We start from the raw sequence: 16,720 nt of genomic DNA on the forward strand, positions 1-16,720 counted from the left end.
ATTCTTAGATGCTAGGGATGTGGTGGTTTATTGAGTTTCCTTCTGAAGAATCACGTTCAGCTTTAGTTAAAAACTAATCTCATAAATCCTCTGCCTCCAAAGAATCAGAAATACAAAGGAGAGGTCCTCTCCTGGCAATTTTGTATGGCTCCGCAAAGCCAGCCAGCTTTGATGCTCTTAAGGAACAAGCTAAAGTATCTTTTAAAGCCATTATGGTTTTTTCTTGCATGACCTCTTTTTTCATTGAAATTAGATCTTCAGAAAATACAGCCTGTAAACATCTCAGTGTCTAAGGGACCCACCCAAAGACCTTTTGCATAATACATAAAATAAATGTTTACTTCTTTCTGCAGATTCAGAAACCAATTTTCCTTTTCAGTCAGAGATAACCTCATAGCCATGGTTTTGAGCAAACAGCTAAAGCAAAAGTGAAACCGTGGGACACAATGTACTTACAGGCTCCAATAGTGGGCAATCCAGGTACACGATCAGGCTGCTTTGTCTTCAGCTCCTGAAGTAAATGGTTTACAGCCTCCCACTCAGATCTCAAATCTTCTAACTTCCTCTTTAATAGAAAAAATACATGTTACTGATTTCACCAACACTTCTAATACAACTTACCTCATTGATTTATTAATTTCTTTTGTGAGTATATACTTTATGAAGAACATGTCTATGAGTTTAGTTACCCCAGCTAAGTAAAAAAAAAAAAAAGGTGTCGTAGCTTGTATCTGTGATCCTGGGTCCTTTGTGCAGGCATAGGTGGATCCCACAAGCTCCTTGCAGTCATTCTAGCCAGTCCATGAGCCTCAGGCTTAGCAAAAGAGCCTTTCTAAAATAATCCATGGTGGAGAAGTGACAGAGGATGCAGCCAATACTGACTTTTGTCTTCCATGTGTGCACACATAAGCAGATGCACACACATAAACACATACACACGTAAATGAATTGTAATTCTAAACTCTTTGAATTTAAGATTTTTAAAATTTAAAGTCGTGTCTCGTGAGAATGCTTGGAATGTAACAACTATGACTGTATATACATAGACATGGCTGTGGCCACTGCAACTGCACCGTTTCATCCGATGTTTCCCTATATAAATGCATATAATGTATGTGAAGCCTACAGGTGAACTTCAAATCTCAAATGTACTGCTTAGTTGCTGCAAGATATTGAGCAAGCATCAACTGATGCTCTCTGCTCCAACATTTCCTCCAAATTGACTCAGCTCATATTTGAGCCTTCATAATAATTTCTGCTTCAATTGCTTATTTTGAATAGCAAATGAATTTGGTTGATAATGCTCAAATAATCATAAGGATTTATGCTGTGGAGGCTTCTAGATGTAGTCAAGGAGAATTTGGTTAAGCAGAGAGTTTTTTAAAATGTTTATTTATTCATTTATTATGTATACACTATTGTGTCTGTGTGCATGCCTGCAGGCCAGAAGAGGGCGCCAGACCCTATCACACACGGTTGTGAGCCACCATGTGGTCGTTGGGAATTGAATTCAGGACCTTCGGAAGAGCAAGCAATGCTCCCAACCTCTGAGCCATCTCTCCAGCCCCTAAACAGAGAGTTTTAAGAGGTAGTTGGGAACAGGCCTAAGCTAAGGCTAAGCTTTTATACTTAATAATAAGTCTCTGTGTAGTTATTTTGGAATTTGCAGTCCAAAGACTGTCTGACTGTAGTTGTCACGCTCCTTGGAGGCCGTATATCCAAACAAAAAGCCAATGAACAGTTGGTTAACTATCTGGTGAGGGAATAGGTGGAAATATTTGCCACAGAATGGCCTGTAACTTCCCAGAGTTGGGGCAGTTAATGCAGTTCCTGGCCTGTGACTGTGGGCAGAAGGCTAGGTAGGCTCTCACAGTCCTAAGGGAGGCAGAGCCAGCAGTCTGCACTGTGTTCTAAGCTGAGCCGCAAAAGGAGCATGCAGATACCTGGAAAGACTTTGCAACATATTCCTAAGCCACAGCATGAAGAACACCAGATCCAGACTGAGAAAAAAAATCTAAAACAAGTAAAGTATGAAACATCTAAAACAGGTAAAGTATGCTTGAGAACGTGTTTAGGTGATGAGGAAAGAAAAAAAATAATGGGCATAGACAATCATAGAAAAAATAGTTTAAAAATAGTAAAGTGAGGTCTTTAAAAAGATAGTAAAGTAATATGACTAGATCAAGAATAAGATATAATAATAAGAATGTACTAAGAAACACCATAACACAAGCCATTTGAATCCTGTAAAGTGCTTTATTGATTTTGAATTTTATAAATGCTAATGACTAAAAAAGCAACAGGTGCTTATAGACATTGGATTGTGGAAAATTACTACATTAATTCAGCCTATATATTTTAATAACATCATAACTTCAGAATGGAAGTTGAGATATGTACTGCACTGGGAGAGAAGTTATGACTTTGTTTTCACAGGAAACAAAAAGCTATGGATTTCTTAAAAATTAATAAAGATTATATTTGACCAGACAAGACCACCTGAAAATCATGACTGCAGACATGAAGGAGGAAATTAAGAAAAACTACAAGACAACCAGGACACAAAGAAGTCAACTGATAAGAGAAAGTAGGCTGGTCCTTTAAAATTGCTGCTTTACAAAAAAGTTTGTTAGATTTTCTAGGCATATAGACCAAAAATGGATGCCTCATGATTGCAGAAAAAACTTGGGTGACTGTCCAAGAAGCCAGATGTTTCTGTCATTTATATGATTTTGAAGTTGCTTTCTCTGCATTTCTTGTTTAATCAAATAATATTTTCATCATTCTAGTTCTCTGATGGTGTTGAAGAATAAATAGCTATAGTTTTACAGTTTTTCTTGTTACCAAATTCAGAAAAGAAACTTACAAAAGAGATGTAAAGTTTATAAATATTAAACATAAAAACTTAAGTTGTTTATCTGAGAAAAATGTTTTAAGGTCTAAAAATATATTTTATATTGGTCCTAAAAGTTATGAGAGAAAGTGATTTGGGCTTAAAAGTTTGGACTCACCAAGATAGGATAGATAATAGAGTACTTTCTCTAAATTTGCCAAATACAAATGGGTTGGACATTATGAATATAATTTTTACCTGATAATTGTTCATATTTTTTTAATTTTAAAAACTTATTTATTTATTTATTATGTATACAATATTCTTTCTGCGTGTATGCCTGAAGGCCAGAGAGGGCACCAGACCTCATTACAGATGGTTGTGAGCCACCATGTGGTTGCTGGGAATTGAACTCAGGACCTTTGGAAGAGCATGCAACGCTCTTAACCACTGAGCCATCTCTCCAGCCCCAATTCTTCATATTTTATATAGTTTTACTCTGTTAGAATTGAAACCTTTTCTTTTTATTTGGACAAAGAGGGAGAAATGTTGTGGGATAATACTTTTGTACACTGTGAAGATGTAACTCTTTTAATTGATCTGCCAAAGACATTTTCTGATTGGTTTAACAGAGAGCTGAACAGCCAGTAGCTAGGCAGGAGAGGATAAAAAGAACTTTTGGGCAGAGAGAGAAACTCAAGGCAGGAATCTAAGAGTCAGAGACTCACCAGTGAGATGCAGAGGAAGCAGGTTGTACAGTATGGTGGAGAGATAACAAGCTACTGCCAAAATATAGATTAATATAAACAGGATAATTTGAATTTTAAGAGATAGTTGAGAACAAGTCTAAGCTTCAACCAGGCTTTCATATTTAGTAATAAGTCTCCATGTTATTAGTTGGGAACAGGCAGGCTAATGAAAGTCTAACTACACCCTGGGAATTTAACAGAATCACATGGGTATTCTGCTTATTTTCCCCCTCAGTGAGAACTTCATCATCATCTATGGCTCCTTGCCCCCCTCACTCTTGCTATCATTGCTTCAAGCGAGGATTCTGGCCTTGTCCTCAGCTCTGAGCCACTCGTGAGAGTTGGCAACATTAGGGCCAAAATACTGCAAATATCACCAAAAAATGTAAGCTTTATGTATTAGTAATATTGATATGAAGTGTTTACTGTAGGGAGTCTTTATTTATCATTTCTGGAAGTTTCCAAATCATGACATGGAGACTTATTATTAATTATGAAAGACAGGCTGATAGCTTAGGCTCATTTCTAACTATCTCTTATAACTTAAACTAGCAAATTTGTATTAATTTACTTTTTGACTTATGGCTTTAATTAAATTATACATTCAGCAGGTCTTTGAAGTATTTGAAGACCATCTGTCTATCTAAAATACGTCTCTGCTTGACCTTGAAAAGATACCTAAAATGACTACAAATTGATTATTATAAGTGACTGATAACTTGTATTTCTTTATTATCTGAATAGTTTGTAATATTAACTTTCAAGGACTAGAAATTCACATTACATTGTTAAGTGAGTTACATAGGTAGAATACCTTAAACAACAGTATAGGTATATTTATAGTATGTTCAAACAAAAATAAGCTTAAATTTGTATCAAAATATAAAAATTTCTTAAACAAGAGTAGAATCATATATATAATATAACAAAAATAAAATTAAATTTGTATCTCTATATAAAATCTATACCAATATAAAATATTAAAGACTAATAGTTGGGTTTTAGTTTAAAATTAGATTCAATAATCTATCTTTTTATCATATTATTTCTATATCACACCTTTTTCTTTTTAGGGTAAGATCACTGAATTTAATCCCCCTTTCTCAGCTTTTGTTCTTGACTATGACCAATAACAATTTATAACCTACCTTCCTAAACAATAACAAACATCCATAACCAACTCAATGACCAATCCAAGTGACATTTCTTCATGGTGTACAAAAAAATTATTGCATTACAGTTTTATTTTATATTTTTAAAATTCTAATTAAATTTATTTTTTTTTCATGCAAGGGCTCATGTTATCAAGGGTTGCCTTGAACTCACGAAATATTCAGGGCTAACCTTGAATTGGTCTACCTGCTCTCCATTCCAAATGCTTGGATTGTGGGTATACACTAGCATGATCAGTTGTATGTAGAATTAAGGAACATATCCAGCCCTTCATAAATGTTAGGCAAACACTCTATATCCCCAGCTACCACATGAAACATTGGAATAAAACTGTTTAAAAATGTGAAAAAAATAAAAATTTATAAATTAATGTTATTTTGTAGAATTTAAGATAGAGCATATGAAAATATCAGATTACTTTAAAGTATTCATATGACTGTCAAAAATTTATGTTTACAATTTTTCTCAAATGTTACCTTCAATGTGGGAAAACTAGATTAATTCTCATGTTCAAATATTATGGTTAGCACTCATTATAATTCTTTTAAGAATTATTTTTATTTAATATTTATTTGTGTGTATGTGTTTGTATTATTTATCTACAGATTTCAACAGAACCCAGAAAGGGGTATCAGACTTCCCTAGAACTAAAGGTACAGGTGATTGAAAGCTACCTGGAATGGCTGTTGGGAACCTTGTGGTCCTCCAGCCTAGCAACAAGTGGTCTTAAGCTCTGAGCCATCTCTTCACGTTTATGAAAATTTAGAAGAAATCCTAGTAAAATTGACAAATTAAGAAAAAAAACCAGTGAGGAGACTAAGTAGGGTTGACCCTATGTCTAGATCTCAGCACTGTTTTGGGAGAGGAATTTAGAAGTTAAGCCAGGTAATATTTTTGAAACAAAACGTGGAGTTACCAAAAACCAATTTCCCAAGAAATGGACATTCCAAAATGTTTCCTTAATGATATGTATATGGTAGAAAGACCATATACATAGACAACTGAATCTTACATAAATAACCTTGAGGAATATGGTTAGTACTTTAAAAATAATTATATGCATATCCATTAGTGTATGTGCAGATGTGTAAAGCTGGAGATAGAGGCCAGAAAACGGCATCAGATACCCTAAAGTTGGAGTTGCTGACAGTTGTGAATCACCCAGTGTGGATACTAGGAACTAAACTGACGTCTTCTGGAAGAGCAGCACGAATTTCTCCAGTCTACTCATTTTTTCTTTTTAAGGAAATCACTCTGCCTACTATTAGTTATTCCCAAATACAGTCTTCCAAAGGTAATCCAAATCAAATTTTCATCATAAAAAATGTATTCCAGACTAGGAAGTCCAGTTTTATTTCCAATAAATGCATAAGAAGTCTCAAAATTAAGGAAAAGCTAGAAAGATCTTTAATTTAAAATATATCACACTTTAATTTAACACAGGTTCAGTGTTGAAATGGCTTTTTTTGGTGTCAGAGTAGTGGATCAGCCTTCAGAAACACAAAGCACAACCTTTAAAGAAGAAGCATTCAACTTACGCTCACAGATTTTTGAATTGACTCTTAGATGTCATATTCTGAACTGTGAGACTAATTTTTTGTGAGATTTTGGTGTTTCAGGATCCTACAAAACTGCAGCTAATTTTTAAGTGTTTTCCAAGTAATGGTCCATATCAAGAGGTGTGGCTCCAAAGTAGAATACTTGCTCAACATGTATAGTCCCCTGAGTGTTCCATGCCTAGTATGGAAAAACAAAACAAAATGCTGCAAGACAACCATTTCTCTACGTCTGCTATCTCTACATCTGTCATAACACTTACTCCCATCAATATGATATTCTGCTTTCTCTACAAATCAGGTAACTGTAGCCATGCTTTTCTCTCAAATTTTACTTCTCCCAAATGAGTTGAACTCTCAGGAAATGGAGAAGTAGGAAAGGTGGGAATGAAGAATAATATTGACTTAAAAGATGTCTTTAAGGAAAGTGTGTGTGGGGAGGGGAGACAAGTTGTATGGCTTTGTTTTTTTTTCTGTATCAACCCTCCATTTACTTCACTAAGAAACAACAGAACTGGATAGAGCCAGCCATAGAGCCCAGTTCTCATCTCAAAGCAACCTTGGGACTGAGTACATCGATGGAAGTGAGATTAAGTTAAGCAACATTGGTTGGATTATTTTATATATGAGAAAAGCAAAATTGTCTACATCTTGAAAGAAGGATTTTTCTATTAAGCAAAAGCAGAAAGTAAAGCAAAATTAAATGCTCATTTGTGAATCATAAGAAACGGTGTTAATCCTCAACTCATTGTCAGACCCATATGGCATTAAGTTGTTGACAATCCATCAAGAATAGATAGAATGGACTTATCTGTTGGAGGCTCAAAGGTCCTCATACTCACAGAGAAGCACTAAGAGATGCAGAGATGTTAATCATGCAGGAGTGTCCCCTCAATGGAGAAGACAGAAGTCACACACCTGTGTTCCACCCAGAAAGCTGAGAGCGGTGGTTTTTCATTACATGGTGACCATTTTGCTGTGGAGGCAGATCTCAGCCTAATTCCCCAGAATGATTATCCCAGACTCTTCCCTTCCTTGACCATTATCCATCTTTAGGGAAGATGTCACAAGTACTTTACGGCCTGCTGACTTCTATGTTATTGATCAGAGACCACACTAGATTCAAGGTTGCTTAGCTATAGAACCTGTACTCATGGTCACATGTACTTTGTAAAAGAGGTTGTATGTAGTCACACTTTAAACTTTATTGTATGCCTGGAATCAGACTGATTGTTGTCTGGAAAACTTTTCCAAAATTGTACTGTGTTTTAAATTTGTCAACAGTGACCCACTTGGAATTAGACTCCCAATGTCTGATCCAGGTTGATGAAATCAGTCTTCACCCGGTTTTCATTCTTTTTTTTTTAATTTATTTATTTATTAAGGATTTCTGCCTCCTCCCCGCCACCGCCTCCCATCTCGCCCCATGGTTCACCTCCCTGAACAACACCTGCAGGGACTCCCACACCTACCCTCTAGCCGATATGGTTATTTCATGGCTCATTAGAATGAGGGTCTCTGTGGTAACCACCCTGGAGACTTAACAAGTTTGGTAACTAACCTGTATGCCCTTTTGAAACTGCTGCTCTTAGAACTGCCCCTAAGTTTACAGTCCAAACCCCCAACATATTTATTTCATTTTAAAAGATTATATCAAACTTGACATTGTATGTAAATAACTTTCTTGAATTTCTGAAGTAGATATAGTCTTATTATTGAATAAATAAATTTTAATATTTCCAGAGAAACCTGTGCTTTTTTGCAACTGGTGGTTTGCCATTATGTTCAAAACCCAACTTTAAATTTATCTAATGAAAACTTTCATATAAACTGTGGGGAAAACAAACAATTCTGGTGACCTAAATCTTGGCTCAAGTACAAGGAAACTAAGCAGTGAGCTTACAAGAGAACCTAAGTTCTGGTAATACCATTTGCAAAGACAAACTGCTTCCGTATAATGAGGTTATTGACCTGCACAGTTTTAGAATGGTTTTGAATGTGAGAGTAAGGCTCCCTAAATCTCAGCCAGCAACATTAGCTGAGAAACCAAAACTGATCAATAAAGAGCCGCCATTTACAGGCTCTCAGGAACCTTTATCACAGTGAAAGCCATTACAATTTTGGCCTGACACTGAGAATAAGGTAAACGCTACCTAACATTTATTTATCATCTATCACTGGCTTCTCGTTTGCAAATGGAAACCATTGATTAGGTGTTTGTTTGTTTCAACTGACCTAGCTTTCTATTTCTCTTCTCAGGTAAGATTCTGTGATTAAATGTACCCTGGACTTCAAAATGAACATGCAAAAATAAAGCAAGTAGAAAGCTTTCACCCAGGCCGACTTTTTACTGGACAAAGATGCAATTACATGACATTTCGCTAAAAATTCCTGACCTAATAAAGTACTAAATCCTGAATGCATGTTTTCTCTTCTTTCATGAGAAATAGCAACAGAGCAAAGAAAGGTCATAGACTATATTGTGAGTCTTTACAGCTGTTGAAGACAGTGGGATGCAATGGCTTGCTTTAAATTAAAGCAAACAATATGAAGAGTATCAAGGCTGGCAAGCAAAGCAATAAAATCCCCAAAGAATTTAATCTACCTTGAAGGTGGAACTACTTTTTGTATTGATGGTACCATACTGCGGCAGAAATGAGTCCTCTAATGCAATGGCTTGTTAATAGGCTTAAGATCACAATATAGAAATAGGAAATGTTGATCAAAAAGACAGCTTTACCTCTGCGATTGTAGCATGGCCAACATTTCCTTACAAATTATTTCAATGATTATAAATAGAGCTTGTCAATGGCAAGTGTCCAACAGGGGAAGTATAACCCATTATGGGGTAATAGATATTGCTAGAGGTTGCTTCATTACCTTCACTGGCTGAGTGCTTGGTTTTTCCTTGTACAAATGCTGCCCTTCAGACAACAGCCTTTCCACTTCCGGTTGTTTAGCTTGAACTGTGACTTCTGTTTCCTGGGGCAAAGAATCCATACAGTGCGGATTAACTTCACAGTTAGCAATAAAATTCCTAAATTTAAATATACCCTTGGAGATTCCATATGTATGGCAGATCAATTTCTGCATAGTAAACAGGGGCAGAAAATGTAGCTTTTGATGAAGAGAAAATAAATAGAGGTTCTTATGAAATACATTAGCATTAAAACAATCCCAGATCTTGAGTTGTGTCGTGGTAATATTGTGGACAACCACAGACAGTATGCATTTTTTAAAAACAAAATGCAATAATAAGAAGTATAATTTATCACTATAATCGATCCATATAAACAGCAAATTTAACATTAATAATACTCATAATGCTAATGTTTACTGTACCTTACAGACTCCTTATTATATAGATTTCTGTTTTGAAATCAGATCTAAAGTACCCACATCTGTCTGTCTCTGTCCTTCTCCATCTTTCTCGCCCTCACATATACCCTTTCTCTACATGTGAGTATATTTGTAAGAGAATCCCCCAATTCTTTCCATATTATTGTTGAAATGAAGTTTCTTTCCAAACAATAAACATAAAGCACAGTACCAAAGCTTATCACTCATTAAATAGTCAAATTAAACAGGTCTTCTGAGGAATGATTAGATTATTTTTCATATCATTTATTTTTTCACTGCCTGGGGACAACTGAAGCATGGCAGAAAAAACAAACACCCCTTTAGGTATATGAATATAATAGTGTTTTCTTACTGAATTCTGTCTAGCTCTTGAAGAAACAACAAAGGAAATGGGAATAATTGAAACTGAAGGAAGTGAAATTCCGTATTACAGAAGAATTTTTGGATGGAACATTTGTTAAACACTGGGGTGGTATATGGATTAACCAATGTCATGTGTCAGACAGGGGCCTGGGTAACTTTCCTCCGAGGTGCTTTTGATTAGCAAGCATTCTCGTCTCTCCTCTCCTATCTGGTGACTCCTGGCAGTGGTGTATGGACATGTCTTCCGGCTTTAGTTTATTATAAACGCTGTGATTTCACAAGTTCCCTCTCAGTCCACAAGAGTGGAAACCTGTGAATCCAAGTTATTATAATCTGATCATGCACAGCAGGATATCTTGAAATTTATCAGTGCTCAGCACTTGCTCTTGAGGAAGATTGTTTGTCTTGTTGTTATTAGGATAATGCAAGTGTGGCACAGGTGCTTAGGTCAAAGGTGTACCTATCATTAAGAGTATTTGCTCTATATTAAAATAACAAACTACATACTTTACTTTCCTCAGACAGCTGGTTAATGCTCTTCTGACCACTGTCAGAAAAGTGCTGTGCTTTCAAGTAATTCCTTGATAGGTATGCAGGCTAACAGCCTAATGACCTGACGTGGTGCTAGCTTTAGCCACTTAAATAATCCCTTGCCCACCTCTGTGTCAGAACTAACATCCTGTGACTAATAGATAAAATAGATAAAAAACATTTTAAAATCTATAAATTTGCTGAGCACTAGCTTCCACCAATCACAAAGCTAAGACTGCCACGATAACATTTGAGGCTTACAGGGGAGATTACCCTATCTTGTTGTAACCTGACTATAAGATGTACCTATCATTGTATTTTCATTTTGCCTTTATTTATGACATTATTTGTTCTGATACTATAATGCCATAATAAAGCAAGAGACTGTTTCCATGTAGAAACATAGATCCAGGGAAAACCTACGTGGCTCTATGTTTCCTGGGCCATGGTCTCTCAAATTGGGCTACAGAATAAACATCTCTCATTCATTTTCAAGTGAGATCTGTGGCTTTTGTATCAACAGGAACCTATCTAAATTACACGCACATTTTATATCTGAAATGAATTAGTTTGAACCAGAGTCACTGGCATTTCTTACACTTGACATAGGAAAAGTACTTCTTAATGTGGGTTTGTCATTTAATAGAGCACTAAAGTTGGAGTGGATGGAGGACTATAATTCACATTAAAACCAGCAACTTCTAATATATCCAAAACCTGCCCTGTTTTAGATTTTAAAAAAAGACATCCTTTCTTTCAAACAGTCTCAGTTCTCTTTATCGTTAGATACTAAGCAAAGAATCAAGATCAACCACAGATTCCTTCTACTGAACTATATGTCCCAAGGTACAGATAAAAGCTGGTATTTGATTTTTTTTGACACAGTTTTAATTTCATAATATTTATATAGTTTTGCACTGGATACCAAACTTCTCATATTATTCCTATCAATAACATTTATTTTAATAAAACATTATTACTGGAATATAATCTGTGTAAGAGTGGGACTATGAAATTTCCTTTTGGATGGGAGAGGAGCTCTGGGACCCTGCTCCTTCCTAGGGAGCTGTTAGCCACTAATGGTTGCTAAGTGAGGAAAAAACATCTTCGTCCGTGCTAGTGGTAAGATGTTCATGCTCCAGGGAATTTTTCCACACCTGTTCTCATGCAGGAGGCACTAGGCATACACACACACACACACACACAAACACGCATGCATGTGTGTGCACACACACACAGTACAATGTGGAAAAGTGGGAAGGATGTGGATTGGAAGAAGTGTTGGATGGCAATAGGACTGTGTAAGAGGCAGGGTGTGTTAGAACATGTTCCAAGAAAGAGTCATATGAGGGGAATTCTGAGTACTTTTGAGAAGGATCCAAGAAAACAAAACAAGAACCTTGTGACTTCAGTTTCTTTGAAAACAGAGAATTGTTCTTTGAATGTACATGGACTTCCTGCCCCTCCAGGTGCAGCAAATAGGAGTGAGTTTACTAATTATTCAACACAACTGGCTTTTGTTATTTGTTCACATGCCTCTATGAAAAAGCATGTTTTTTTTGCGATATGTGGCTTGTGATTATATACACTTTGGATTCATGATAACTTTATTCTTCTGATCTTTCTTAACCCTCAGGGTGTAAATTGTCTGATGTTCTGAATAAGGTTGGATATTGCATGAGACTTTAAACTGTCTCATTTATTGACTCTGATCTCCCAGGCTCCACTGCCTCTAGAGCGGGAACAAGGGTGTTAAATCTCAGGAACCTAAGAGCTAATACCTATACTCCTCAAAGTGTTCCACATATTAGAAACAGTAAAAACAGAAGGAACACGGCCAAACCCTTTTTATGGGGTTACATTTACTGTGATACTGAAACCACACAAAGACTCAACCAAGAATCATAATTATAGACCAATCTCACTCATGAATATAGATGCAAAATTACTCAATAAAATACTGGCAAACAGAATCCAAGAACACACACAAAAAAATCATCCACCATGTTCAAGATGGCTTCATCCCAGAGATTCAGGGCAGGTTCAACATATGAAAATCTTTCAAGGTAATACATCATATAAATAAACTGAAAAAAATATGATCATCTATTTAGATCTTGAAAAAGCATTCAACAAAATTCAACACCCCTTCATGATAAAGGTTTTGGAGAGATCTGGGATACAAAGAACATATCTAAATATAATAAAAGCAATATACAGAAAGTCTACATCCAACATTAAATTAAATGGAGAGAAATTCAAAATGATTCCACTAAAATTAGGAAGAAGACAAGGCTGTCTACTCTCTCCATATCTAGTTATTGAGATTCTGACTAGAGCAATAAGACAACAAAAGGAGATCAAGGGGATTCAAATTGGAAAGGAAGAACTCAAATTTTTGCTATTTGCAGATGATATGATAGTATACATAAGTGACCCCCAAAACTGCCAGAGAACTCCCACAGCTAAAAAATAATTTCAGTAATGTGGCAGGATATAAGAAATGCACTAAAAAAATCATTAGTCATCCTATTTACAAATGATAAAGAAGCTGAGAAGGAAATCAGAGAAACATCACCCTTCACATTAGCCACAAATAACATTAAATATCTTGGGGGTAAAAATAACCAAAGAAGTGAAAAACCTGTTTGACAAGAACTTTAAGTCTTTGAGGAAAGAAATTGAAGAAGATACCAGAAAATCGAAAGATCTTCCATGCTCTAGGATAGGTAGGATTATCATAATAAAAATGGCAATTCTACCAAAAGCAATCTATAGATTCAATGCAATTCCCCTTAAAAACCCAACACAATTCTTCACAGACCTTGAAAGAACAATTATCAACTTCATATGAAAAAACAAAAAACCCAGGACAGCCAAAACAATCCTGTTCAATAAAGGAACTTCTGGAGGACCACCATCCCTGACATTAAGCTCTACCACAGAGCTACAGTAATAAAAACAGCTTGGTTTTGGCATCAAACCAGATAGGTTGACCAATGGAACTGAATCAAAGACCCAGATATTAATCCACATACCCATGAACCCCTGATTTCTGACAAAGAATCTAAAATTTTACAGTGGAAAAAAAGAAAGCTTTTTCAACAAATGGTGCTGACATAACTGGATGTCAACATGTAGAAGAATGCCATAGGTTCATATGTATCCCAATGCACAAAACTCAAATCCAAATGGATTAAAGACCTCAATATAAATCCAACCACACTGAACCTCATAGAAGAGAGACTGGGAAGTTGCCTTCAAATGCATTGGCACAGGAGATCACTTTCCAAATATAACCCCAGTAGCATAAACACTGCAAGCAACAATAAATAAATGGAACCTCCTGAAACTGAGAAGCTTCTGTAAAGCAAAGAACACAGCCAATACAACTAAAAGGCAGCCTACTGGATGGGAAAGATCATCACCAACCCAACATCAGACAAAGGACTGATCTCTAAAATATATAAATAATTGTAAAAAAATTAGACATCAAAATTCCAAATAACCCAATTAAAAATGCACCCACACACTGAGACAATGGGGATGTTCTACTGGGAACTCACCAAGACCAGCTGGCCTGGGTCTGGAAAAGCCTGGGATAAAACCGGACTCTCTGAACATAGCAGACAATGAGGACTACTGAGAACTCAAGAACAATGGCAATGGGTTTCTGATCCTACTGCACGCACTGGCTTAGTGGGAGCCTAATCAGTTTGGACGCTCAACTTACTAGACCTGGATGGAGGTGGGGGTTCCTTGGACTTCCCACAGGACAGGGAACCCTGATTGCTTTTCGGGCTGGGGGGGACTTAATTGGGGAAGGGGGAGGGAAATGGGAGGCGGTGGCGGGGAAGAGACAGAAATCTTTAATAAATAAATAAATTAAAAAAATGGAGTACAGAACTAAACAAAGAATTATCAATAGAAGAATCCCAAATGGTCAAAGTACACTTAAGGAAATGCTCAACATTGTTGATCATCAGGGAAATGCAAATCAAACAACTCTGAGATACCATCTTATATCAATCATAATGGATAAGAGCAAAACCATTAATGATAGCATATGTTGGAGACAATGTGGAATAAGGGAAACACCCTCTGTTGCTGGTGAGAATGCAAACTTGTACAATTTCTCTGGAAATCAGTATGGTGGTTTCTCAGAAAAATTGGGAGTTAACATACCTCAGGACCCACCAATACCACTCGGGGATATACCCAAATGATGTTCAATCATACTACAAGGACATTTGTTCAACTATGTTCATAGCAGCATTATTTGTAATAACCAGAACCTAGAAAAAATCCTAGATGCCCCTCAACTAAAGAATGGATAAAGAAAATGTGGTACAGAATGGAGTACTACTCAGTGGTAAAAAAACAATGACATTTTAAAATTTACATGTGAATAGATGGCACTAGAAAAAACAGTCTGAGTGCGGTAACCCAGACTCAGAAAAACGAATATTGTATGTATTCACTCATAAGTGAATACTAGCTTTAAAGCATAGGATAACGAGCTATAGTCCATGACCCTAGAGAAGCTAAGTAACAAGGTGAAATCTAAGAAAAGCATAAATAGATCTGACTGGAAAGGGGAAATAGACAAGATCTCCAGACAAAATTTGGAGAATGGGGGTGGGGGAGAGAAGGGAGGGCAGAAAAAGAAAAGAAAGAGAGAAGGGGGCCGAACTTGAGGGAACAGGCTACTTGAGATGTGCAAAGGACAGAGATGAGAGCAAGGAATAAGGTATTTTGATTGATGGAGCCATTATGGGGCTAGCAAGAATCCTGGCATTAGAGAAATTTCCAGGAATCCATAAGGATGACCCCAGTAAGACCTTAAGCAATAGTGGAGAGGGTACCTGAACTGGCCTTGGCCTATAGTCAGACTGATGAATATCTTAAATATTACCATAGAACCTTAATCCAGCAACTGATGGAAACGGAGGCAGAGGCCTGCAGTGGAGCACTGGGCTGAGCTCACAAAGTCCAGTTGAGGAAAAGGAGGAGTGAGAATATGAGCAAATAGGTCAAGACCATGATGGGGAACCCACTGAAACAGCTTACCTGAGATAATGAAAGCTCACCAACTCCAACTGGATAGTGAAGGAACCAGCATAGGACCAAACTAGCCCCTCTGAATGTGGTTGACAGTTGCATGGCTGGGGCAGACTGAGGGGCCACTGACAGCGGCACTAGAATTAATCCCTACTGCTTGTACTTGCTTTTTGGGAACTCGTTCTCTTTGTATGGATACCTTACTCAGCCTAGGTATAGCAGGGAGGGCCTTGGACTTTCCCAAAAGCAATGTGCCCTTCTTGGAGAAATAGATGGGGGTTGGGGTGGGGGAAAGTTGGGGGGAATGGGAGGAGGGAAGGACTGGAAACTGGGATTGGTATGTAAAATGAAAAAAAAAGATGGTTTTTTTTCTTTTTTTAAATAAAATCTCAGGGATCTAAAAGTCAGCTATGAGATAAGAGTGGTATCCCTCACAGAAGGAGGTAAGCGAGAATAAAGATGCAGTGTCCAGGGGAGGTATTGCCATATGTTCAGCTTATACATCACTTTTCAAAGTACGAAGAGCACTAGTATCAAAATCACAACTATTAGATTGCTTGCAAGTTGTTTAAGGTTATAATCCCTGGTTTCCACAAGAAAGAAATTTTGATGAAGTATCGATAGGATCTGAAAGAATATTGAAAAGGCATCTGTAAACAAGGGGAAAGGTCCAATTTTAGGTAATGTGCATTATTTTTGATTTTATCAAAATGCTTAAGGAAGACACTAATCATGGGAAAGAGATAGCTAATACATTGAAAGAATATAAACTGGATTTCCAACCTTAAAATTGGTTAAAGAAGCAAAATAGAAAATCAGGCTTTTTTTTTTTTGCCACCAGCCAGCTCCCAAATCATGACATGGAGAATTAATATTAGTTATAAATTGAGGTAGGCGGGTCTTCTTTCTGTATGTTGCTTAGCTCCTTCTACAATAAATACTCTTCTCTTAGTTCTTATTTTAATCTGTTTCTCTTCACCTATGCATTTGTCTCAAGGGTCTGTAGCTTTCCTTTCTGTATGCTTTTCCTTTCCTGCTTCTTCTGCATTTGGCTAGTGCCTGCCTACCTGGGTGCCTGGCTGGCACCTGTTGCC

The 16,720-nt window shown here is 36.8% G+C and overlaps 1 protein-coding gene across 9 annotated transcripts in view; it reads right to left on the reverse strand.

Moving 5' to 3' along the window:
• Dmd (dystrophin) overlaps nucleotides 1-16,720 on the reverse strand; it is a 2,313,977-nt gene that overhangs the window by 701,975 nt on the left and 1,595,282 nt on the right. For all 9 annotated transcript variants that reach the window (XM_075957213.1, XM_075957212.1, XM_075957218.1 and 6 more), the window contains 2 exons: nucleotides 9,192-9,293; nucleotides 457-565 (listed from right to left, as the gene is read on the reverse strand). In XM_075957213.1, the coding sequence (XP_075813328.1) occupies nucleotides 457-565; nucleotides 9,192-9,293 (211 nt within the window). The remainder of the gene's footprint in view (nucleotides 1-456; nucleotides 566-9,191; nucleotides 9,294-16,720) is intronic.

This window comes from Microtus pennsylvanicus, chromosome X (assembly GCF_037038515.1).
Source record: "Microtus pennsylvanicus isolate mMicPen1 chromosome X, mMicPen1.hap1, whole genome shotgun sequence".
Taxonomy (NCBI): Eukaryota; Metazoa; Chordata; class Mammalia; order Rodentia; family Cricetidae; genus Microtus; species Microtus pennsylvanicus.